This window comes from Triturus cristatus, chromosome 4_2 (assembly GCF_964204655.1).
Source record: "Triturus cristatus chromosome 4_2, aTriCri1.1, whole genome shotgun sequence".
In the NCBI taxonomy this organism is placed as follows: Eukaryota; Metazoa; Chordata; class Amphibia; order Caudata; family Salamandridae; genus Triturus; species Triturus cristatus.
The window spans coordinates 598,998,324-599,017,349 of NC_140586.1; the positions used below are offsets into that span (position 1 = coordinate 598,998,324).

Here is a 19,026-nt window from a genome sequence, read left to right on the forward strand (position 1 = left end):
CCTGTTTAAAGCAGTAACATCTATTTTTTCCAATCCCTAGTTAGAGTTCCTGAGACTGAAATGGTGGGTGCAGAATTCTCAGGGAGTTTCAGATAGAATTTAGTAAGAAAATGATCCGACCAGCATATAGGAAGTGCCGGGGAACAGTGAATCCCAGAGAGATTCGAAAAAATGGGGTCCAACAATTGGCCTGCCTCATGCGTGGGGCCAGAGTTAGTTAGGCTATCATTTAAGGCTGCCAAATCAGAAATGAGATTCGTACTAATTTTGCATGTGGGATCCTTTAAATGTAGATTGAAATCATAAAAAATTGAGAAATTGGCTGTTTTCATGATCAGAGGAGTTATCAGTTCAGTGAAGGAAGAGGCCCAGGGTGCAGACGGTCCAGGAGGACGATACCTGAGAAGGTAAAATTAGGGGTCAGGGCCAACTTAAATAGGGCTGCCTCACAGTTCGGAAACAATAGGTTTTCAAATTTGCACTGGTAATGGCAATACCCCCTCCAATCTTAGTGACTCTATCTTTCCTAACTATTGCATAGTTAGATGTTAGGGCGGCAGCAACATCAGGGCCAGCGATCTCATGGAGGCAAGTCTTCAGCATATTAATGGATCTTGATGTCGATCTTGGTAACTAGGGATCCAAAAGTTCTTCACATAGTTTGAATAAGGTAATGGAGAGGAAGGGTCCCTGCGGTAGGCCAAATCATTCATTGGTGTGTTGGTGAAATCCATGGTTTTTAACAGGTTAGTGTTGTAATTGGCTTAGTTCATTCCCTGGGCTTGGCTGCGTCAGGCCCCAGGGTTCTAACTGTTTGGAATGTTGTTGTTGCGTGGTTACACCAGCGACAGTTGGAGTCTGGCTGGCGAAGGAGGTCCACGCTTCGTTGCTGCCGCTGTGGTGCTGAATAAAGTCTGTCAGCACAAAGCGCTTGTATCCGGTGTCATTACTACATTTCTTGGCGACGATCGCCAGCCAAATGTAGTGATTCCCGGGCAGCACAAAAGCAGGGAAGCTGGTGGTGCGAGACTGCCCCGTCGAGTCTCTCAAGGAAGAGCCTCTTTTAAACCGGTTCCCTGACACACGTTTAAACTAGCACATATCTTGGAGTGCAGTTTGTCGCAGTGAAGAGCCACGTTAGTCACACAGCAGTAAGAGTGCTTTTGGGTGAGCTAAGAACGTGAAGAAGGGGAACGTCAGGAGCTCTTGTGTCGCGCATTCTTCCCAAGTTTACAACGTTAAAAGTGAGGTGAGGTGCGGAGGGGAGGCGGAGTTAGATTACTGTGATTCAAAGTTTCGAGCGCACCTTTGGTGTCAGTGCTGAAGACGCTCGCACCATACTTTGATGTGAGGCGTCGCAGTGGAGAGTGCTTGTGTTTTTTAAGCGCGATCAGAGCTTTAGGCAAATTTAAACCACAAAGGTTATTATATTTGTAAGTAGTTCTCACCTGTGCCTGTGGAAAGCTAACTTTGGTGTGCACCTCACTGCAGCATGTCGCTTTTCTCTGCTGTCGTTCATGTAAATCTGGAGGCAGTCATGTGACTTGTTAGAGGAAAAGCTGCTGAAGTCGGGTGAGCCTCCTGCTGGCTGCTGTCATTATTACACATCTACATTTTGACTTTTTTTGGTGAAAATCAAGGCTGCTTTGTGTCTGCTTCGGCTTCTACAAGTCAACATCATATTTGGCAAAGTCCATAATGTTTTAGGATCCTCATTGGGGTTGTTTTGCTACCTTTACTATTTTACTTCTGGTTGTGAGTTTCTTTTCAGCATGGCAGTCTCATCCATAGTAATACCTCCGTCTTTTCTTGCATAGCCAGGTCAACCGTCCATGCCGTGGGAGGAGTGGATTGACCTTTTTGAGAACTACATTGTTGCTCTGGATGGGCTTGAGTTTTCTGCTGAAAGGAAAAAGCACTCCTGCTGGGAACGATTTGTAAAGAGGCGCATTGTAATTTCAAGTATTTACCTCAGATGCTGGGACGTAACAATCAACCCATTGAGGATGTGTTCTTGGAAACCAAGCAACGCCTTCAGAAGAGATTTGCAAAAGAGAACATTGTGTTATCACGGTACAAGTTCTATACCAGACTGCAAAGTCCTTGGATGAGTTTGTTTCCGCTTTACGCAAGTTGTCCATTAAGTGCAAATTTGGTCAAATGGTGGATGAACTCATTCAAGATCAGTTGATTGTTCATTGCCATAGTAAGAAGGCGCAAGAATGACTTTGGGCTGCAAAGAACCCCACTTTGAAGGATGCCATCTTTATTGCCAAAGTGGTTGAGGAGTCCGAGCGGTGCATGAGCAAGAAAGACTGTGCAATTGATGATGTGGCTGCTGTTGGGAGAAAAGAACTTGCCATGAAGATTACTACCGACAAGTCTAATCCAAGGCTCCTGAGAGGTACAAAGTCAAGGGGCTGCTTTAGGTGTGGGAGTTCTGTCCATGCAAGTGATTCAAGTTGGAGTTTTGCGACCAAACAAGACAGCAGGAAGTGTGGATGAAGAGGACACTACGCCTAAATGTGCAAAGCTTCAGACAGGTCCAGAGTTGCAGTCGCTGAGGACTTGAGTACAGACCGGGACGGTGAAGAACGGGTGTTAATGGTCCTTCCCAGCATCGGTGTGGTGTAGAAAAGGCGGCGACCAAAGGCTTTCTTCGGAATTATGGGAAAAAAATTGGAACTGATGGTGGACTGTGGTTCTCTGTACACCATCGTGCCAAAGTGGATGTGGCAGAAAGAGTGGCCGCAGGTTACACTCCTGCCTAGGAACATCAATCCATGGGGGTACCAGGGCGAGTCTATTGATGTGCTTGGTTTCCTTACTACTCCCGTTGTTTTTAGGTCAAGACAAGTGGTGGGTAAGGTTTATGTTGCGGAGGATGGGTCCCCTATCCTGGGTTGGGGCCATCAATTTGACCTCCACATTGTCATTGATCCACATGCTGTGGGTCAAGTATTGATGCCTCCACTGAAGAAGTTTTGAGAGAGATGGATGATGTTTTTGGAGGGGGGCTTGGCGAGTTTAAGGGGTATACTCATAAGATCGTCTTAAAAGAAGGTACCATCCCAATCAAGCATAAGTTGAGGAGGATCCCTGTTATTGTAAGGAATTAAGTCAAAATAATTGTTGAATTACATGCTCAAACATGGGGTCATAGAACCAGTTGAGGCAAGTGAGTGGGTCTCTCCAGTGGTTATCACCAAGAAGAGTGATGCAAACTCAGGTTCTGTGTGGACCTTCGCAGTTTGAACCAGCATTTTGTTACCTACACTTTACCCCTTTCCAACATTAAGGAACTGTTACTGTTGCTTAGGGGTGCTAAGTAATTTTCAAAACTTGATATGAAAAGTACTTATCACCAAATTAAGTTGCATGATGAGTCAAAAGACTTCACAATGTTTATCGCCATGGAGGGTACCTTTACATTTAAAAGGCTGCCTTTTGGGCTGTCTTCCACTGCCAGTGTTTTTCAGCGAATCATGTCTGAGGTGTTGAGGGGCCTTGAGCATGAAAAGTTTTTTCAGGACAACATTCTCATGTTTGGGGAGTCTGTTCAGATTGATGGAGGCAGGCCTTACCCTGAGGAAAGACAAGTGCAGGTTTTTGGTGGAGGAGATTGAGTACCTTGCCCATACTATCTCTGGGCAGGGTGTTCACCCCAAAGTCGACCTGATTAAAGCTATCCGTGATGCTCCTGTCCCTCTCGACAAAGACCAGTTACGGTCATTCATGGGCTTAATAGAGTATTATGCTAAGTTTGGCAACTGTTTTGCTACTAAAGCTAAGGCCCTAAGGTCATTGTTAAGGAAGGGGTGTTCCTTTGCCTGGGGTGATGCTCAACAGTGTGCTTTTGTCCTTATTAGGAATGTACATTTGTGAAGCAGGAATTCTTGCACCCTTTGACACCCACCTTTCAACTTTCCTTACTGTCGATGCCTGTGCTTGTGGACTGGGGGCTGTCTTGTCTCAAGTCCATACCGGGCATGAGAGAACGGTGGTGTTTGCCTCCCGCTCTTTGTCCGAGTGTGAGTGTAACTACTCGGTCATCGAGCATGAATCGCTGGCAGCTGCTTGGTCTGTCGAGCATTTCAGGACGTTCTTGTGGGGCCTTGAATTCTGCATTCACACTGACCACAAGCCATTGGTTAAGGTGTTAAGGTGTTTGGTCCAGGAGGCGCAGGTAAGGGGTCAGCCAGATTAGCCAGACTTGCCTCTCGACTGCAGGAATACAGGTACAGGGTGTCTCACATTCTGGGCTGGAAAGATGCACAAGCAGACTGCTTGTCTCGCTTGTCTTTGAGGAGTAAGGGCGGTCAGAGCGAAAAATCTAGTTGGGAACAGGACGGAGCTATAGCCTCCTTGGGTGATGTGGAGGAGTGTGGGGGTGGGGCCTTGTCAGCGGATGAGTGGTACTTATGTATGGATCAAGACTCCACTCTCAAGGATGTTGAACGCATGTTAGTCTCGGGTGGCAGATGAGAGAGCACCGTGACCCCCTCTGTAAGACCTTTCATTAAGATTTTGGATGAATTACGTGTTAGTGAGTCTAGGAATTACATATTAATACCTCCTTGTGGCTTAAGGTCCAAGATTATAGGGTTTGCTCAAGAAGGACATCTCGGTCAAACCATGATCAAGAAGCGGGTACGTGATAATGTCTGGTGGCCACGCATGGATGAGCAGATTACCTCTTTGATTGTTAATTGTGAAGTGTGCTTGGAGAGTGAGTAAGGACTCAAGACCGGTGAGCAGGCCTCTTTTAGGCACATTGAAGATCCTGGGCTGCCCTTAAGTACTGTTTGTTTAGACTTTATTGAGCCCATGCATGGCGTGGAGGAGAGGTTGAGAAATTCATGGTTATGGTTGAAGTTCACTCCAAGTGGCTGATTGTACGTTTTATGTCTGATGTTACAACTCGCAAGACCATTGAGCAGCTCAAAGTTGTGTTTCAAAAGGAGGGTCTTCCCTGTATCCTTGCAAAGGGGTCGGGGCTCAGCCCCTTCGCTGAGGGTGTATGCACTGGTGACTGGGTCAAAATCAAACACGGAAGACCTGGCAAGGGGGGTCAAAGTTCTGGGGGGCCTTTTGAGTGAAGCAAGCTTTCAGCAACTATGTCTTACTTGACATTGGCAACAAGTGGAACAAGCGCAAGGTTGCTTTGCATTGCAAAGCAAGTGACTTTGGAGCCAAAGCAGCTGGGCCCCTTGGCAGTAGTTCAGACAACATTTCCAGTGACTTCTGGCTCATGAGTGATGTTGAACTCAGGGGCAACAACGTGGCTGGGAGTTGCGAGGGTGGCCCTGGGTGTAACTCAGGGGTTGCCCACAGTTCTCTTGCCTGTAGTTCTTTTCCTCCTCTGGGGCCTGAGTCTTCCCGCACTTGCCGGTCGCTCAGACCACCTTGCTATTTGGCTGATTTTTACTCACCTGAAATGTATCCCTTACTCATGATGTGTTTCTTTACCTTCTTTAATGCTTTTCTTTTTCCATTTTCTGTTTTGTACTTTTGTTTGATCTTATGGGTAGAATGGAGGGGGGGCGTGTTGTAATGGGCTTAGTTTATTCCCTGGGCTTGGCTGCGTCTGGCTCCAGGGTTCTAACTGTTTGGAATGTTGTTGTCGTGTGGTTCCACCAGCTACAGTTGGAGTCCGGCTGGCGAAGGTGGTCCACGCTTCATTGCTGCTGCTGTGGTGCTGATTGGAAGAAAGTCTGTCATCACAAAGCGCTTGTGCCCGGTGTCATTACTACAGTTAGTTACCCAGGGGTTAACAAGGTGAACTAGAACAGCGAAGTGAACGATAAAGTGAATTATTTGATGTTATGCAGCCATAAAGACACCCACCGACCATGTGCCATAACAACTGCATGCAGAGTCCAGTCTGCATTTGATCCTGGATAAGGCAACTACAAGATGGTGCCCCACCAACAGCAATGGTGTGCTATACAAATACCAGATTACATAGATATCAGTTATCTTACATTTATCGGCTAATTTAAAATTATAAAAGTTGAGCAAACAGTGACAGTTAGAGTACTATCATTAACAACTGGCACACTTGAGCAGATACTGACCATTTTTGTCTACTGGCGAATACTGGAAGCTTCTTCTCATGTCTTCCAGAGAAAGGCCATGTGAGGTATTTGGCTCATTACTGTAAGATATAGAAGAGTTTCATTTTAATACACATTCAGGAGTGAAAACCATCGAACAGTATTCCCAGTTGCCTTAGAAATACTTTCCACAAGCGACTGCGAAATGGAGCATTCTACAGTTGAATTTGCTTATAACAGTATGATGCTGCCACAGCTCAAACATGAGGGGAGAGAACTGCTTTGCCACCATTTTCACGCCACACAAAGTACATGTTCAAAGTGCCAGGAAAATGTTTTGGGCACCTTACCTTATAGGTACTTTAAGTAGCAACCCAATAAACAAAGGGCATGAATGCTTAAACAGTAACAGGCTATCAGCTTTCGAAAAATGAGTCATTCTGACCAAGACGGTTACGCATGCGCCCCACCCCCACCCATACCACTGCGCCTGTCCGGACGGATCTTTACACATGAGGGACCTTGGTCTCTAGGCAGGTGTGAGTGTCACCTCAAGTGTGCTAATGCAGCCTTCTCAGGTGGCATCGGAGCTGACAGAAAACCGAGGACAGGCTCATACACCTAATTCTCCTCACTCGATTTATTTCACCGGTGTTTTAACAGCAGCAAGCGACGTTTCAGAAGTGAATGATGGTTTCATAGCTAATTATCGCAGGAAGTGACATTTGTACTAGCGTTTCACCCGAGTTCGAGAGATTCCGCAGGCATGCGGCCTTCTCATGTTTCCTGAAGCCAGCTGCTGTCTCATGGCAGGTAAGGTGAGCTTTGTTTTGTTTTCAGCTACTTGGTACAGCAGAATTCGAGTGCGTTGAAGGGATGTTCAAAACTGCATTTTATTTTCTCAACATTAGAAGCTTTCTGACATTTGTAGTTTCTTCAAAGGGCATAGAACATACAGTAACAATATAAGACAAATGCGTTTCAATGCTTTCAACATTCACGGGATTAGGTAACTGAATCTTAAAAGACTCTTTCTTGTTGGATTCATGTTTGCTTTTCTTTGAATTGCCCTTTCTTGATGCTTCCTTAAGCTATTACCATTTCTCACAGGAAGGAAAGAACCAGGGATGTAACTCTACCTACCATCTGCCTCCTCTTTCATCCTGGGATTAGTTATTCTGGCGGATTTCATTTTAAGAACCCAAGTTGTTTTTTAAGTTTTAGCATTCGTTTTAGAAAGGCAATGACATTATGATCAGATTCATACATTTCTCATAGTGGCAAATTGTGGTAGTTTTCCCAAAGATCAATGACAGGGTTGCAGAGTCATCTGTATGCAGATGTCTGCAAATATCCTCCAGTCTGCGAGTCAGTCCCCATTTATAGGTTCAATGGCTTTCATACTTTTGTGTAGGCTGGGGCGGAATTTCAATTACGTCGGAGTAATCAGAGTCATGTCTGTAATTCTGCGTTATTCTTTGATGCCGATAATAGCACGTTTATGTTCAGATTAATTTGGGAGGGAAAATTCTACAGCAACACCACATTTGCTCTTCGTATACTGTTGCATTTAGCGCTATATTGTATTTGCCTCAAATGTATTTTTGCGTCCATTTTGGGCGCAAGCCTGCATTTTTGTACTATTAAAATAGTGCTAAATGCAGAATTACTCTTCTTTTGTAAATCCGTGTAATCTCGCAAAACTTTAGAGTAATTCTACCCAATCATGCTACACAGAATTACAAGAGGTGCGCCGACCCCTACTTCATAGTATGACTCAGCCTGAGAGAAACACTGACTGCCCTGCAAGCAACTTTCATAACAGGTGCACATTTTTTTTAACCAATTAGCCAGCTTTCTGCAGGTTAAACAAAAGTGATAGATCACTGGTTCTTCCTGGGCCAAAATAAACTCTTTGAAATATAGGGCTTCATTTTGATGCCGATCGATAAGCATTCCGACCGACTCCTTGTCGGAATCGTTTCCGACCGATTCGGGTTCGGGGAGTCCGACCGACCGATTACCAGGTTTCCTAACACCATTCGGTTGGACTCCCATTGACTTCAATGGAAGCATGTGTTTCGACCGACAACACAGGCTCCCATTAAAAAAAGGGTTCGTTGCGGAAAACCTTGCACCCTGTGGCGGGCAGCCTATGGTGCCTGCCACACTGTGCATGGTTGGAAAGAGGGGTCCCATGAGTACCCCCACCGGCCCAAACCGGAGGCCTCTGGGTAAAAGGGGACCTGCTACAGGCCCCCAAAGTCAGTTTCCGAAAGCTATTTCGTGTCGGACAGACCGATTCAGAAAGGCTGTCCAAATCCAAAATCGTAATACGTTGGTCGGAAATGCGGTCCATAGACCTGAACGAATCTGCTCCGACTGACTCAAGGTCTCCAAATGCCAGTCGGGAAGACCGAACGGTTACCTTTCCATCGTAATCGGTAGGTCAGAAATGTTTCCGAGTCGGTTGGAAACATAGGTTCAAACACAGGTTAGCAAAATCCTAATGCCGTTTGGAGCCTTTCCGACCAACATCGTAATGAGGCCCCAAGTGTTTCACAACTTGTACTACAGACATCAACACAGGCCAACATGTCATTGTTGAATGCTGTGTATCAAAGTGTGCTTTTTTGGTTTGTCAAGGCAGTTTGTGCATAAGTGGGCTGCATGTACATATATGCACAGTCTTGGGCGAGTATGTGTTAATCTTACAATGGTGGTTACAAGGTCAATGTATGACCTTCTTGGGACATAAAAATACTCTGCATGGAAAAGACATTGTCCGCAGCTCTAAGTGCTCAACTGTACTGTTGTCTGAATCCCTAATTCTGATTTTGTGTTATAGGCGAATATGGATCATTCATGTGCGCCATGATATTGGCCTGTCTCATGAATTACAGCCTTGTTGTACCAGGGGGAGTGCCCAAGGTGCTACCTGCATAGTTGTAGAAGGCTACCACCTTCAGCAGGAGTTAAGCGGCACAGGCGCGAGGTGACAGCATTCCGTGCAGTGATCAGTAGTAGTGAACAGGACCTTTTTGCCCAGTGTCACTAGAGTGAGGTCTAAAAGCTCACTCAGCTTTGTAAAAGTGAAGATTCTGCTCCTATGTGCCTAATTCACCCATGGCCTACATCAGGTAGATGTGGCAGGCTTCATAACATAGGAGTGGTGACTTTGCGTTAGTTGTACATGTGCCTGAAAAGGCAACAGTGCGAGGATGGGGCAGTACTGTGCAGCACATGTTTGGTTAGTACATATGCGGGATTTATGTATGCCTGAGAAGAATACATTACATGGGAGATGAAGTGCTGTGCAGTAAGTGTAAAGGGACCACATGTGCTGGTTGTACGTGTGTTTGCATGCAGTACAATGCATATAGGGTGAAGAGCTGTGCAGCTCAAACATAGTGAGTGTGTGCCGGCAGTGCATATAGGCACACCCAGGTAAAATATAGAAAAGCTTCAGTACTGAACAATATATGCAGACTGCATGTGCATACTGTATACATTATTTGGTAAATGTACAATGTATAGAGGTGACTGTAAGTGCGTGGGGAGTGTACACTGAATAAATGTGTCTGCAATGGAATATTGTATGGAGGAGTCTCGGTTCCATTTTGGGAAGCCCAGACTTGCCTGGTAAAAACATGATGAGGAGAGGAGTCCTTCCCAGACAGATATGTGTATTTCTGTATTCCTGTGAGCTGGGTGGTGACACATTGGAGGGAAGGAAGAGACCCTGTACTTTGAGACATAGTGGTCAGGCCTTTTCCTACCTAGCCTCCTTTCATTCGAATAAATTTCCTCTCAACATTTGATCTTCCACTAACTTTACCAGCTTTAGAAAACTGCTAAAGACCTGGCTATTTTAATATCTGTCTTGTTATGATTTAGGACAGCGCCTAGAGACTCCTTAAGGAGTGAGTTGTTGCACTATACTAAATTCACTTAACTAACACTCTTACATCTCAAAAGACTGTTCTTTGATTCAGTGATACGTCACAAGAAAGGGCCTGTGTACACATCAGGAAGAGAGATTGGGCTGATAGGAGATCAGAAACAGTATGGCAGGGGTTCTGGGATTAACCCGTTGATGCGCATATCACTATGGCTGACATCCAGGTGTAAACTCTGGTCACTCCCATAAATAATGTTGTGATCAATCAGCTTCGAAGTCATGTTTACTGTAACAGACCTCTTTCATGAAGGAAAATGAAAAGAAGTGCCCACTTCAAAAGAAGCAGAACGCCAATGTTGGACCTGGCACTTTCTGCAGGACCACCTCCAAACCTTTTGCCTTCTTCCTTCCCTTTTTGCTGAGTTCATTTTTGGTGGCTTTAGGATTCTGGGCACTTTACCACTGCTGACCAGTGCTAAAGTGAAGGTGCTATGTCCCTAAACATGGTAACATTGGCATATCCCCAACTGGCATGTTTAGTTTAGCTATATGTCCCTAGTAAAGTACATTACATCTGCCCCTGGGCCTGTAAATTAAGGGCTACTAGTTGGCCTGCAGCACTGATTGTGCCACCCACTTCCGTAGCCTATTAAAAGATGTGTCAGGTCCATCACTGTACAGGTTAAACTGGTTTTCGACCTGGCCAGTTAAACCACTAGCCAGGCCCAAACTTTGCTTTTTAATACATAGACGTCACCCGTAAGGAATGCCCTAGAGAGCCCCAAGGGCAGGGTGCAGTGCATTTAAAAAGCTAGGCATTCAGTTTTTTAGTGTTACATGTCCAGGTAGTAAAAAACTATTACATTTGTTTTCCACTACTGCAAGGCATATTTTGACCATAGGCTAGCACTGGAATTACCTTTTACCATCTTATAAGTGTAATTTCGTATTGGGACAAGATAGATGTGTTAGATTTGGTGTCTTTGGACTCACAATTTAAAATCACAACTTATGGTGAAGTCAGATTTTAAATTGTAAGTCTGAAAATGCCAATTTTAGAAAGTTCGCATATTCTTACTTTAACCATTCAGTGCCTCTGCCTGTCTCTGAATACACTTCTGGGTTGGGTCACAGCTGGGCTTGTGCATTCTCTCTAGATAGTCACAAACAATCTGCCCGCAGCCACGCTCTATTAACAAAAAGCGCCTCAAGCCCAGGGCTTTAAGTGGGCTGGGTTCTGCTGATGCTGAGTTTTTAAAAGCCCGTGCTGAGACAGGTCCCAATCAGGCTCTTCATTTTTGCCCTCACTCTCAGGGTAAAAAGAAAATCTCAACTCTGCACCAGTGCAACTGCACAAAGCCTTTGGTGTAACTTCAGAGGACTTTTTATAGTTTTTTCACAGTCTAATCATTTCAGAACTGAGGCATTTTCAATATTATATTCAGCGAAGCCGTAGTTGTAGCTTATTTATCTTATGCAACTAACATCCATTGACAAAGTCAATAGTACTGGCTTGTTGTAGGTATAATGTTACTTGTTGTATTATATATCTGGATGCAATGACAGAGGTAGCACAATAAAGGTCGGGCGGTACACTATGCTAAACACAGATTTTTAGTTTACGTGTTTTTAATCCACACCCTAATTACATCAGGCACACCCCTTTTAGAGACCCCCAGTTTTTTATAACACTTAAAGCCCTGAGCAAGTCTAAAAGCACCACGTGTGCTTTCAGAATCACTAACATATATTAGTGACTCTGAAAGCACACATGGTGGACTTCTATGTACATTCGCCCCCCGCATATCCAGGAAATCATCTTCAGAGCTGATAAGTGAACTCATGATTATCAGTTTTAAAGAGTGAAGTTATCCCCCCCTCCCCTTGTAGAGCCAGCTCTCTTCTGCAGAGTCTTGCCCTGATGACCTTGAATAATTCTTAAACAGATTATTGCAAATAGCATTTTTCTTTCATTTATTTTTAATCTGGGTAATGTGTGGGATTGTATTACAGACATTTTATGACAAATGTGTTTTTGTTTCATGCAACATCCATAAAAAATGTTTATTTTAGATCTAAACAGGATGGGAGAATGTCGCAGTGATTATTTGCAGTAGAGTTAGTGAGCTTCTACTGTGTTACAATATTGGAAAAATACATCACTATCCCTGAAAATATTAACTATGAACACATTTGGAACTTGAACCAGTCTGCACTGTTTGTGATCTGGCCAAAAGGACACAAGAAAGCTGAAACTGGATCAATAAATCAAAGCTGATCCGCACAGAGACCCCCACAATACGTTTGGCCTAGGGCGCTCAAAGTCCTTAAGATGTCCCTGAGCCGCAGCTGTATAGTTAGTTAGGAAAGAAGAGGTTCACTGGCACTGTGGAATGAGGCCGTTTGCCCCGGTTTCCTAATATATATTAGTGTAGCTTTGTCGTGGTTGCAAATGCTCTGCACTGCATCTTTCTCATTTCGACCATGACACAACCATTATACGCCAGTCACAAATACGAAGGCCACCCCCTAGCTGGACTGGCTTTCGTAGGCATCGGGCATTTGCCTGAGAGGCTGGAAGGGTGGGGGCAAGTTTTGGAGCAGTGGAGGCCAGTTTTGTTACTGGGGCGGTTTTGCAGGATGCTGCAATATGGGCCCTCAGTAACAAAAGCACCAGTGCTGGGGACCGGTTTTAAGTAGAAGTGCTTGACACTCACGCCACCCCTTCCCCTCTCCATCCCACCCCTGGTGGGTGGGAGCTGGTGCGGCAAAATTGCCAGGGCTACTTTGGGTTCCTAGTCCGGCTCTGCCTGCCCCATCAAACAGGCCTCCTCCGTTCCAGTACCTAGGTCATTTATCTGTACAAGCAAGCAGGAACCCCAGTGTCAGAACCCCTGTCGCTGCACCCACACACACGGTGGAGTTCTTGGCGCACATGGACATGGCTGGAGCGCACAGAGACCTCATACTGCCGCACACAGAGGAAAAATATTAGAGGGAACATTGGCGCAAACCCTTCAACACCAACTGCGAGGGTCGACTGCGGCGCATCCACCAGACTGCGTGATAAGGAACCAATGCATTGAGGCTTCGAATTCAATGTACAACATTCATTAACAATTAAATATCAAATTTAAACATAATTTTTAAAAAGCAATATAAGTATCGTTGTTTCTATACAAAACCCATCATTTTGAAACCAAAAAAAATATTTCTAATGTAACCATACAAACCAATGTACATTAAAAATCACTTAAGTAATTAAAATACCAATTAATTAATAATTTACATAATCAGAATTTAAATATGCAATAAAAATAAAAATATTTTAAAACAAAAAATATCAATTTAAATAACTCCCCAACCTATCCCCCTACCAGCCCAACCTATCCCCCTACAAACCCAACAACCTGCTACTAACTCATTATAAAAAATACAACTACACATTGAAGGTTACAAACAATATTAAAATTGCACATAATATTTTTTTAAATTCAAAAGAATTATATTAATATGATTAACACCTTAAAGTGATATAATAACTAATACACATTAAACTAACTGAATACAATATTCAACACAAGTATAATGAAGTGAACACTATTATATATAGGTATATAGTTACAAACAATATTATATACATAAAACAACAATAGTCTTCCCTTTATTTTGTCTCTCGATATTTTTATAGGGACTACTTTTAGACAAGAAATTCATGTTGCACAACATTTTAGAATCTATGTTTTTGTCGTTCAATCTATGGGCCTTGGCTGAGGGATTGTAACCTATATTATAATAGATAATACGATTTTGCAAAATATTTATTGTTAATAACACTAGATGGTTGAGTGATTTGCCGTCCTATATTTTGGGTTTCAAAAAAAGGATAGAAAAGACACTTCAGGTGGTGCACTCCAGCACCATCAGAATCGACTGCGAGGACACTCACTAGTAACTGGAAGGCTCTGAAAGTCCTTGGAGCAAAATGCCTTATAATACAAATCATAAGTCTGATTTCTATCTGAGAAAAAATCATAATCTATGAAGGCAAAGCATACATCTGATTCACAAAGTGTTATACACACAGAAATCCATCCATATGCACTTGCAGAGTATGCAGGCATGTCCGGATATTGTTTTGGGCTGGTGTAAACCAGAGGGCATTCCTTTGGCAAGGTCTGTGAAATGGATGGGCAAATGCAATAACAATGAGTAGACACCAACAAAGCCCCAACTCATTTACAAACATATTGTAATTAATTTTCTATGCTTACTTTTCCAACTGGCCTACAGCACTGGAGAGTTCAGGTCTAAGTTGTTGCATTAAGTGTAACAAAGAGAAACAAATTATGTACATATCGAACGAAGTGTTGGCCGAATGACTAGTTCCATATTTTTATGTACCAGAATAATTCTGCACTGGTACACACCAAGTACACTTTGCAAGTACACTGTCTGGCGACCTCAAAGCACCCTGTGTAATAACTTCCACTGGTTTGTAATCGCAGAGTCAACCTTTAGCTCTGTTGGCTGTTGAACTTGTATAAGAAGTCCACCCCATTCATAGTTGCACATCTAGGAACTTAAAGGAAGTTGCTTATTTAAAAATTAAATGCGCTTTATATAAGTGTGAGTCTCTCCGCTGGGATTTCATAGACTAAACGAACAGGTGTAAGAGAGATTCAGAGTTTCTGAACTGTTTACTGCAGCTGGAAAAACAAATAAGGCCATTACTATCAATGTCATTTATTCTGTTAGTCAAATACAAATGTATCTGGATCCTTTTAGCGAACGTACTCAGGATTTATTCACCAGACCATATGTGCAATAAATATTCTGTTGCTGTGAATGATCCATAAAAAATAAATGTGAATATTGTGCATATGAAGCTTTTATTAAATGCTACTTACAATCTAATGTATGCATTGACCTTGCAAAGCTTTTAGATAGAACACACAATTAGGCATAGTTCCAACCTTTTCACACTCTTAAAAATGTCAACTGGAAGCAGTTGCAGTAATCATACCCTTATTTCAATTGAGAACGACCTAAATACTTGCTGCAAGCAGAAAGCAAACCAAATTGTGACATTGGAACCTTATGGCATTGGTCAACACAATTCAACAAAAAGAATGATCAATTAAATAGGTTCTTTAAAAATCAACTAGCAGATGCATTACAGTCTCAAGGCTAAACTGTTTCAAAGGGCACCTATACTCAAATGCTTTCGGAGAGGAAATTAAATATTCGGACCCATTAAGAGACCTGCAGGGTCACCGCCAAACATTTTGCATTCACCCCTCCTGTTTTGCTGAATTCCTTTTTGATGGCTTTAGGACTATGTGTACTTTACCACTGCTAAACAGTGCAAAAGTGCTTGGGCTCCCTCCCAAATACATGGTAAAATTGGCTTACACCAGATTGGCATCTTTAATTTGCTTATAAGTCTCTTGCAAATTGGTATGCCATATAGGCAGAACTGGTTAATTAAATAATACTAGTGGGGCTGCAGCACTTAAGGACCCTTAAAACACGTCTCAGGTCTGCCCTTGCAGCCTGTATGTAGTTTTAAACTACCAATTCGGAATATAAACCTTTTGCTAGACCTAAACCTTCCTTTTTAAAACATATAAAGCACCCCTAGGGTAGGCCCTAAACAACCTGTGGGGCAGGGTGCAGTATATTAAAAACTGGGACATGTACCTTCATGTACTTTTTTGTGAAAAACTCCTCACTTGTTTTTTACCACTGTTAGCCCTACTTCTCCCATAGGATAACATTGGCTTACCTTATTACATTTGATGAGTGACGTTAGATTAGGAACAGGTAGAAATGTCATGTTCCCACTCAAATGAATTGTAATTTAAAACCCTATTTAACGGTAAAGTCGTATTTTAAGTCACAATTCTGATAGTGCCACTTTTAGAAAGTTCCCATTCCCTTGTCCTAACCATTTGGTGCCTGTGGCCTGTTATAGGGTTGCATAACTAAGTATTGTTGGCATTTGTGTATTCTTCCTAGACAGTATCACAAAAGAGGGACTGGTTGTTGGCAGGATGGGCCATCCTGACTTAATGAGAGGGGCGGGGGTGCCACCTACTACACTTGCGCTTCAAAGGAACGGCCTCAGACTACACACAAATAACTTCACACTACCCTTTTGTGACCCCAGACCCAGTGGAGCCAGGGAAGAGAGGCAGGAAACTTCAGACACCGCTGTGGGGGGAAAACTCCAGATGCTTCTTTCACTTCAAAGCAGGCCCCAGGTATAAATCTAATACTCTGAGAGCCACTCTTCAGTACTCTCCTGGACCTGTGGACCCTAGAGAGGTAGGACTACCCTGCTGACTGACGTATGCTCTGATGTCTGAGAAGGAAGGCTGGCCTTGCTCTCCTCATCCCAGGCTGCCTAAGTGACTCCAAGGTCTAGTTAGCCGGCCTCCTGTTCTGAGCTACAGGGACACAACAAGCTCCAAAGGCCTCCCTGCATCTGTCCAGTTGACATGCTGCACTGGACCTGCAACTGGACCTGCCTGATCCCTGCGTGCCTCTTTTGGAGTGTGTTTCTGATCCCCAAGAGATCCATGTCCTGAAACATTGTTGTGGCATCAATTCAGCTCCTCCTGGAAGAAAAGGAGAAATCCAGAGGTTTTGGGCTCTTCATGACTGTGAAAGGGCCAGTTCATGCCAAGATCTTGTTGCCTGTGCCCACAACCAATGCGAATCTCCAGTGGCCCTACCCTTCGCGCTACAGCGACCGACAGCGACAACTGGCACCATGAGCTCTGCACTTTGTGTTACAGCATTGACAGCGTATGGTGGCCATTAACGTGGAGCTCCAACAACGACTGACAGTGATGCTGGACAAGATCTTTGCTCTACAACGATGACAGTGCATGATGCCCGGCCTGCTCTTTGTGCTACAGCTATGGTTATCCACGACTCTCTTCCTTCTCCTCGCAGCCTCCTCCACCACAAACGCAACACCTTGCACTGTACTTTAGACAGCAACTTATTCAGCGGAACTAACCTGGTCGCTGTATCCATTCTATGCTCCATTGCGGTAAGCAACCAGTCTCGCGCGACCAGATAACCGTGAGTAGTGCTTTTGTACTTTTAGAAGCTATACTTACCTTAAATATATGAAATTGCATATCTCTGGTTCTACTGATTGGATTCTTGCTGCCAAAACTCACTGTCGGGATGCATTTAGCTTTATATAGATCAATATTTGAACTCATATCGGTCTTTCCAAGTGACCTAACGAACTCCTCAATGCTGTACGATACTCTATTAAAGGACTGTGCCTGGGCATTAAGCACGGCTTGCCAGTTCAGTTTAGTATCCAGTAATAAGCCCAGATAACAGAATTTATCAACCCTGCCAATATGATGACCTTTAATCGAATACATTTTGGATTTGGGTTTGGCTGGGCCAAAGACCATAGAGTATGATTTTGAGAAGTTGTTTTTCAGGCCCAGGCTGTCCATGAATTAAATAAACCAGTCTAGCAAATGCTAAAGGCCATTAGCCATGTGTGCTATAAGGACAGTGTCATCTCCATACTGCAAGGCCGGTACTTACCTGTCATCCATCTTAGGGACATCCTTGCACTTTTCTACTAGGAAGGGCTCAAGCTGGTCAATAAATAAGATAAAAAACATTGATGCTTAAATACAGCCCAGTCATATGCCCTGGCCAGCTTAGAGTTCAGAGGGCACTCGCCATCAGGGACAAATTTTACAGAGGCCTCAAGCCCTGTGTGCAAATCATGCATAAAAGTGCACTATCCACTCCCATCGACTCCAGCACGGCCCACAAGTTTGATCTGTTGTCAAAGGATGTCCATGAAGGACAAGTGAAGGGTGTCTTTCTTAACTGTGGTATTCTTGTTAATGAGATTTTGTTCAATCATCCCTCTTCCAGTTCTAAAACCATATTGAATGTCTTTCAATATGTTATGTTCCTCTGCCCACACTGTCAACCGCTTCAGCAGAATGCGGTCAATGATTTTAACTTCCACGTCTTCTCGGAAAATTGGCCTATAGCAGGCTGGATCAGCTCTGTTCCCTTTTTTGTATACCAGGACAGTTACCAATTTTTGCCATGAGGTGGGGTACAACTACGAGCTACTGCATTCAGATAGTGGGTGATAATGGGGACCCAGAGATCCTTGCATGCTTTATAGAGATCTACGGGAACTCCATATGGACCATGACCTTTCCCAGTTGGTAAAGCCTCAATTGCTTCTTTAACTTCATCCCAGTTAAAGAGGAGCACCTCCTTCCTGCTAGGATGAAAACGTGAGGGGGATACTCTTTCCTCTTTATATATAGACTCAAAATGAACAACCCAGGCTTTTCAAGGCCAGTTTAGGATGGGCATCAGTAAGATAAAGGGCAAGTTCACTACCCTCCCAAACCCTTAGCTGTCCATGAGTGAACAAGCTGCCATTAGGTCCTCGGGCCTCTCTTTTAAGAGCAAATTTGTATTCTTTATATGTGATTTAATACACATGCCTGGCCTCCCTTACTGCTACAGTGCATCTTGGTTTCTGATGAAGGGCCACCAGCAGGGATTTATGAGAGTTCGAAAATTTCTAATCAAACCACTTGGGACCAGTGTTAGTGGACGTACATAATTTTCTACTAAGGGTCATCTGGATTTCTGAACTAATATGTTTGAATGAATCCAGAATGTTATAGTCAGAACTCTCAAACTGTAAACAAGATGTAACCAAGGTATTTAGGGAGTCATCTGGAATTACCTTGGCCGAGCTTAATCTATGGCCCTGCTCCTTTAGCGTAAGGGGCTCCTTGTGCATCAAGAATGTCTTATCGGCCTGACAGATATCAAAAAGGGAATTTTAAGACTAGCAAAAGGTTTATTGTGCTAGTTTGAAATGGCTGTTTAAAAATGCACACGGCAGCCTGGAGACATGTTTATAGTGCTACTTAAGTTGGTGGCACAGTGAGTACTGCAGCTCACTAGTAGCATTTAATTTACAGGCCCTGGGTACATGTACCCATGGCCTGTAAATTACTCGTAACTTATAACACAATTAATTGT

General features: G+C 43.6%; 1 protein-coding gene across 1 annotated transcript in view; it reads right to left on the bottom strand.

The window, feature by feature from the left end:
* TNNI3K (TNNI3 interacting kinase) overlaps nucleotides 1-19,026 on the bottom strand; it is a 2,902,528-nt gene that overhangs the window by 23,404 nt on the left and 2,860,098 nt on the right. Inside the window, exon 24 of the mRNA XM_085600138.1 lies at nucleotides 6,078-6,157. Coding sequence (XP_085456264.1) covers nucleotides 6,078-6,157 — 80 coding nt within the window. The remainder of the gene's footprint in view (nucleotides 1-6,077; nucleotides 6,158-19,026) is intronic.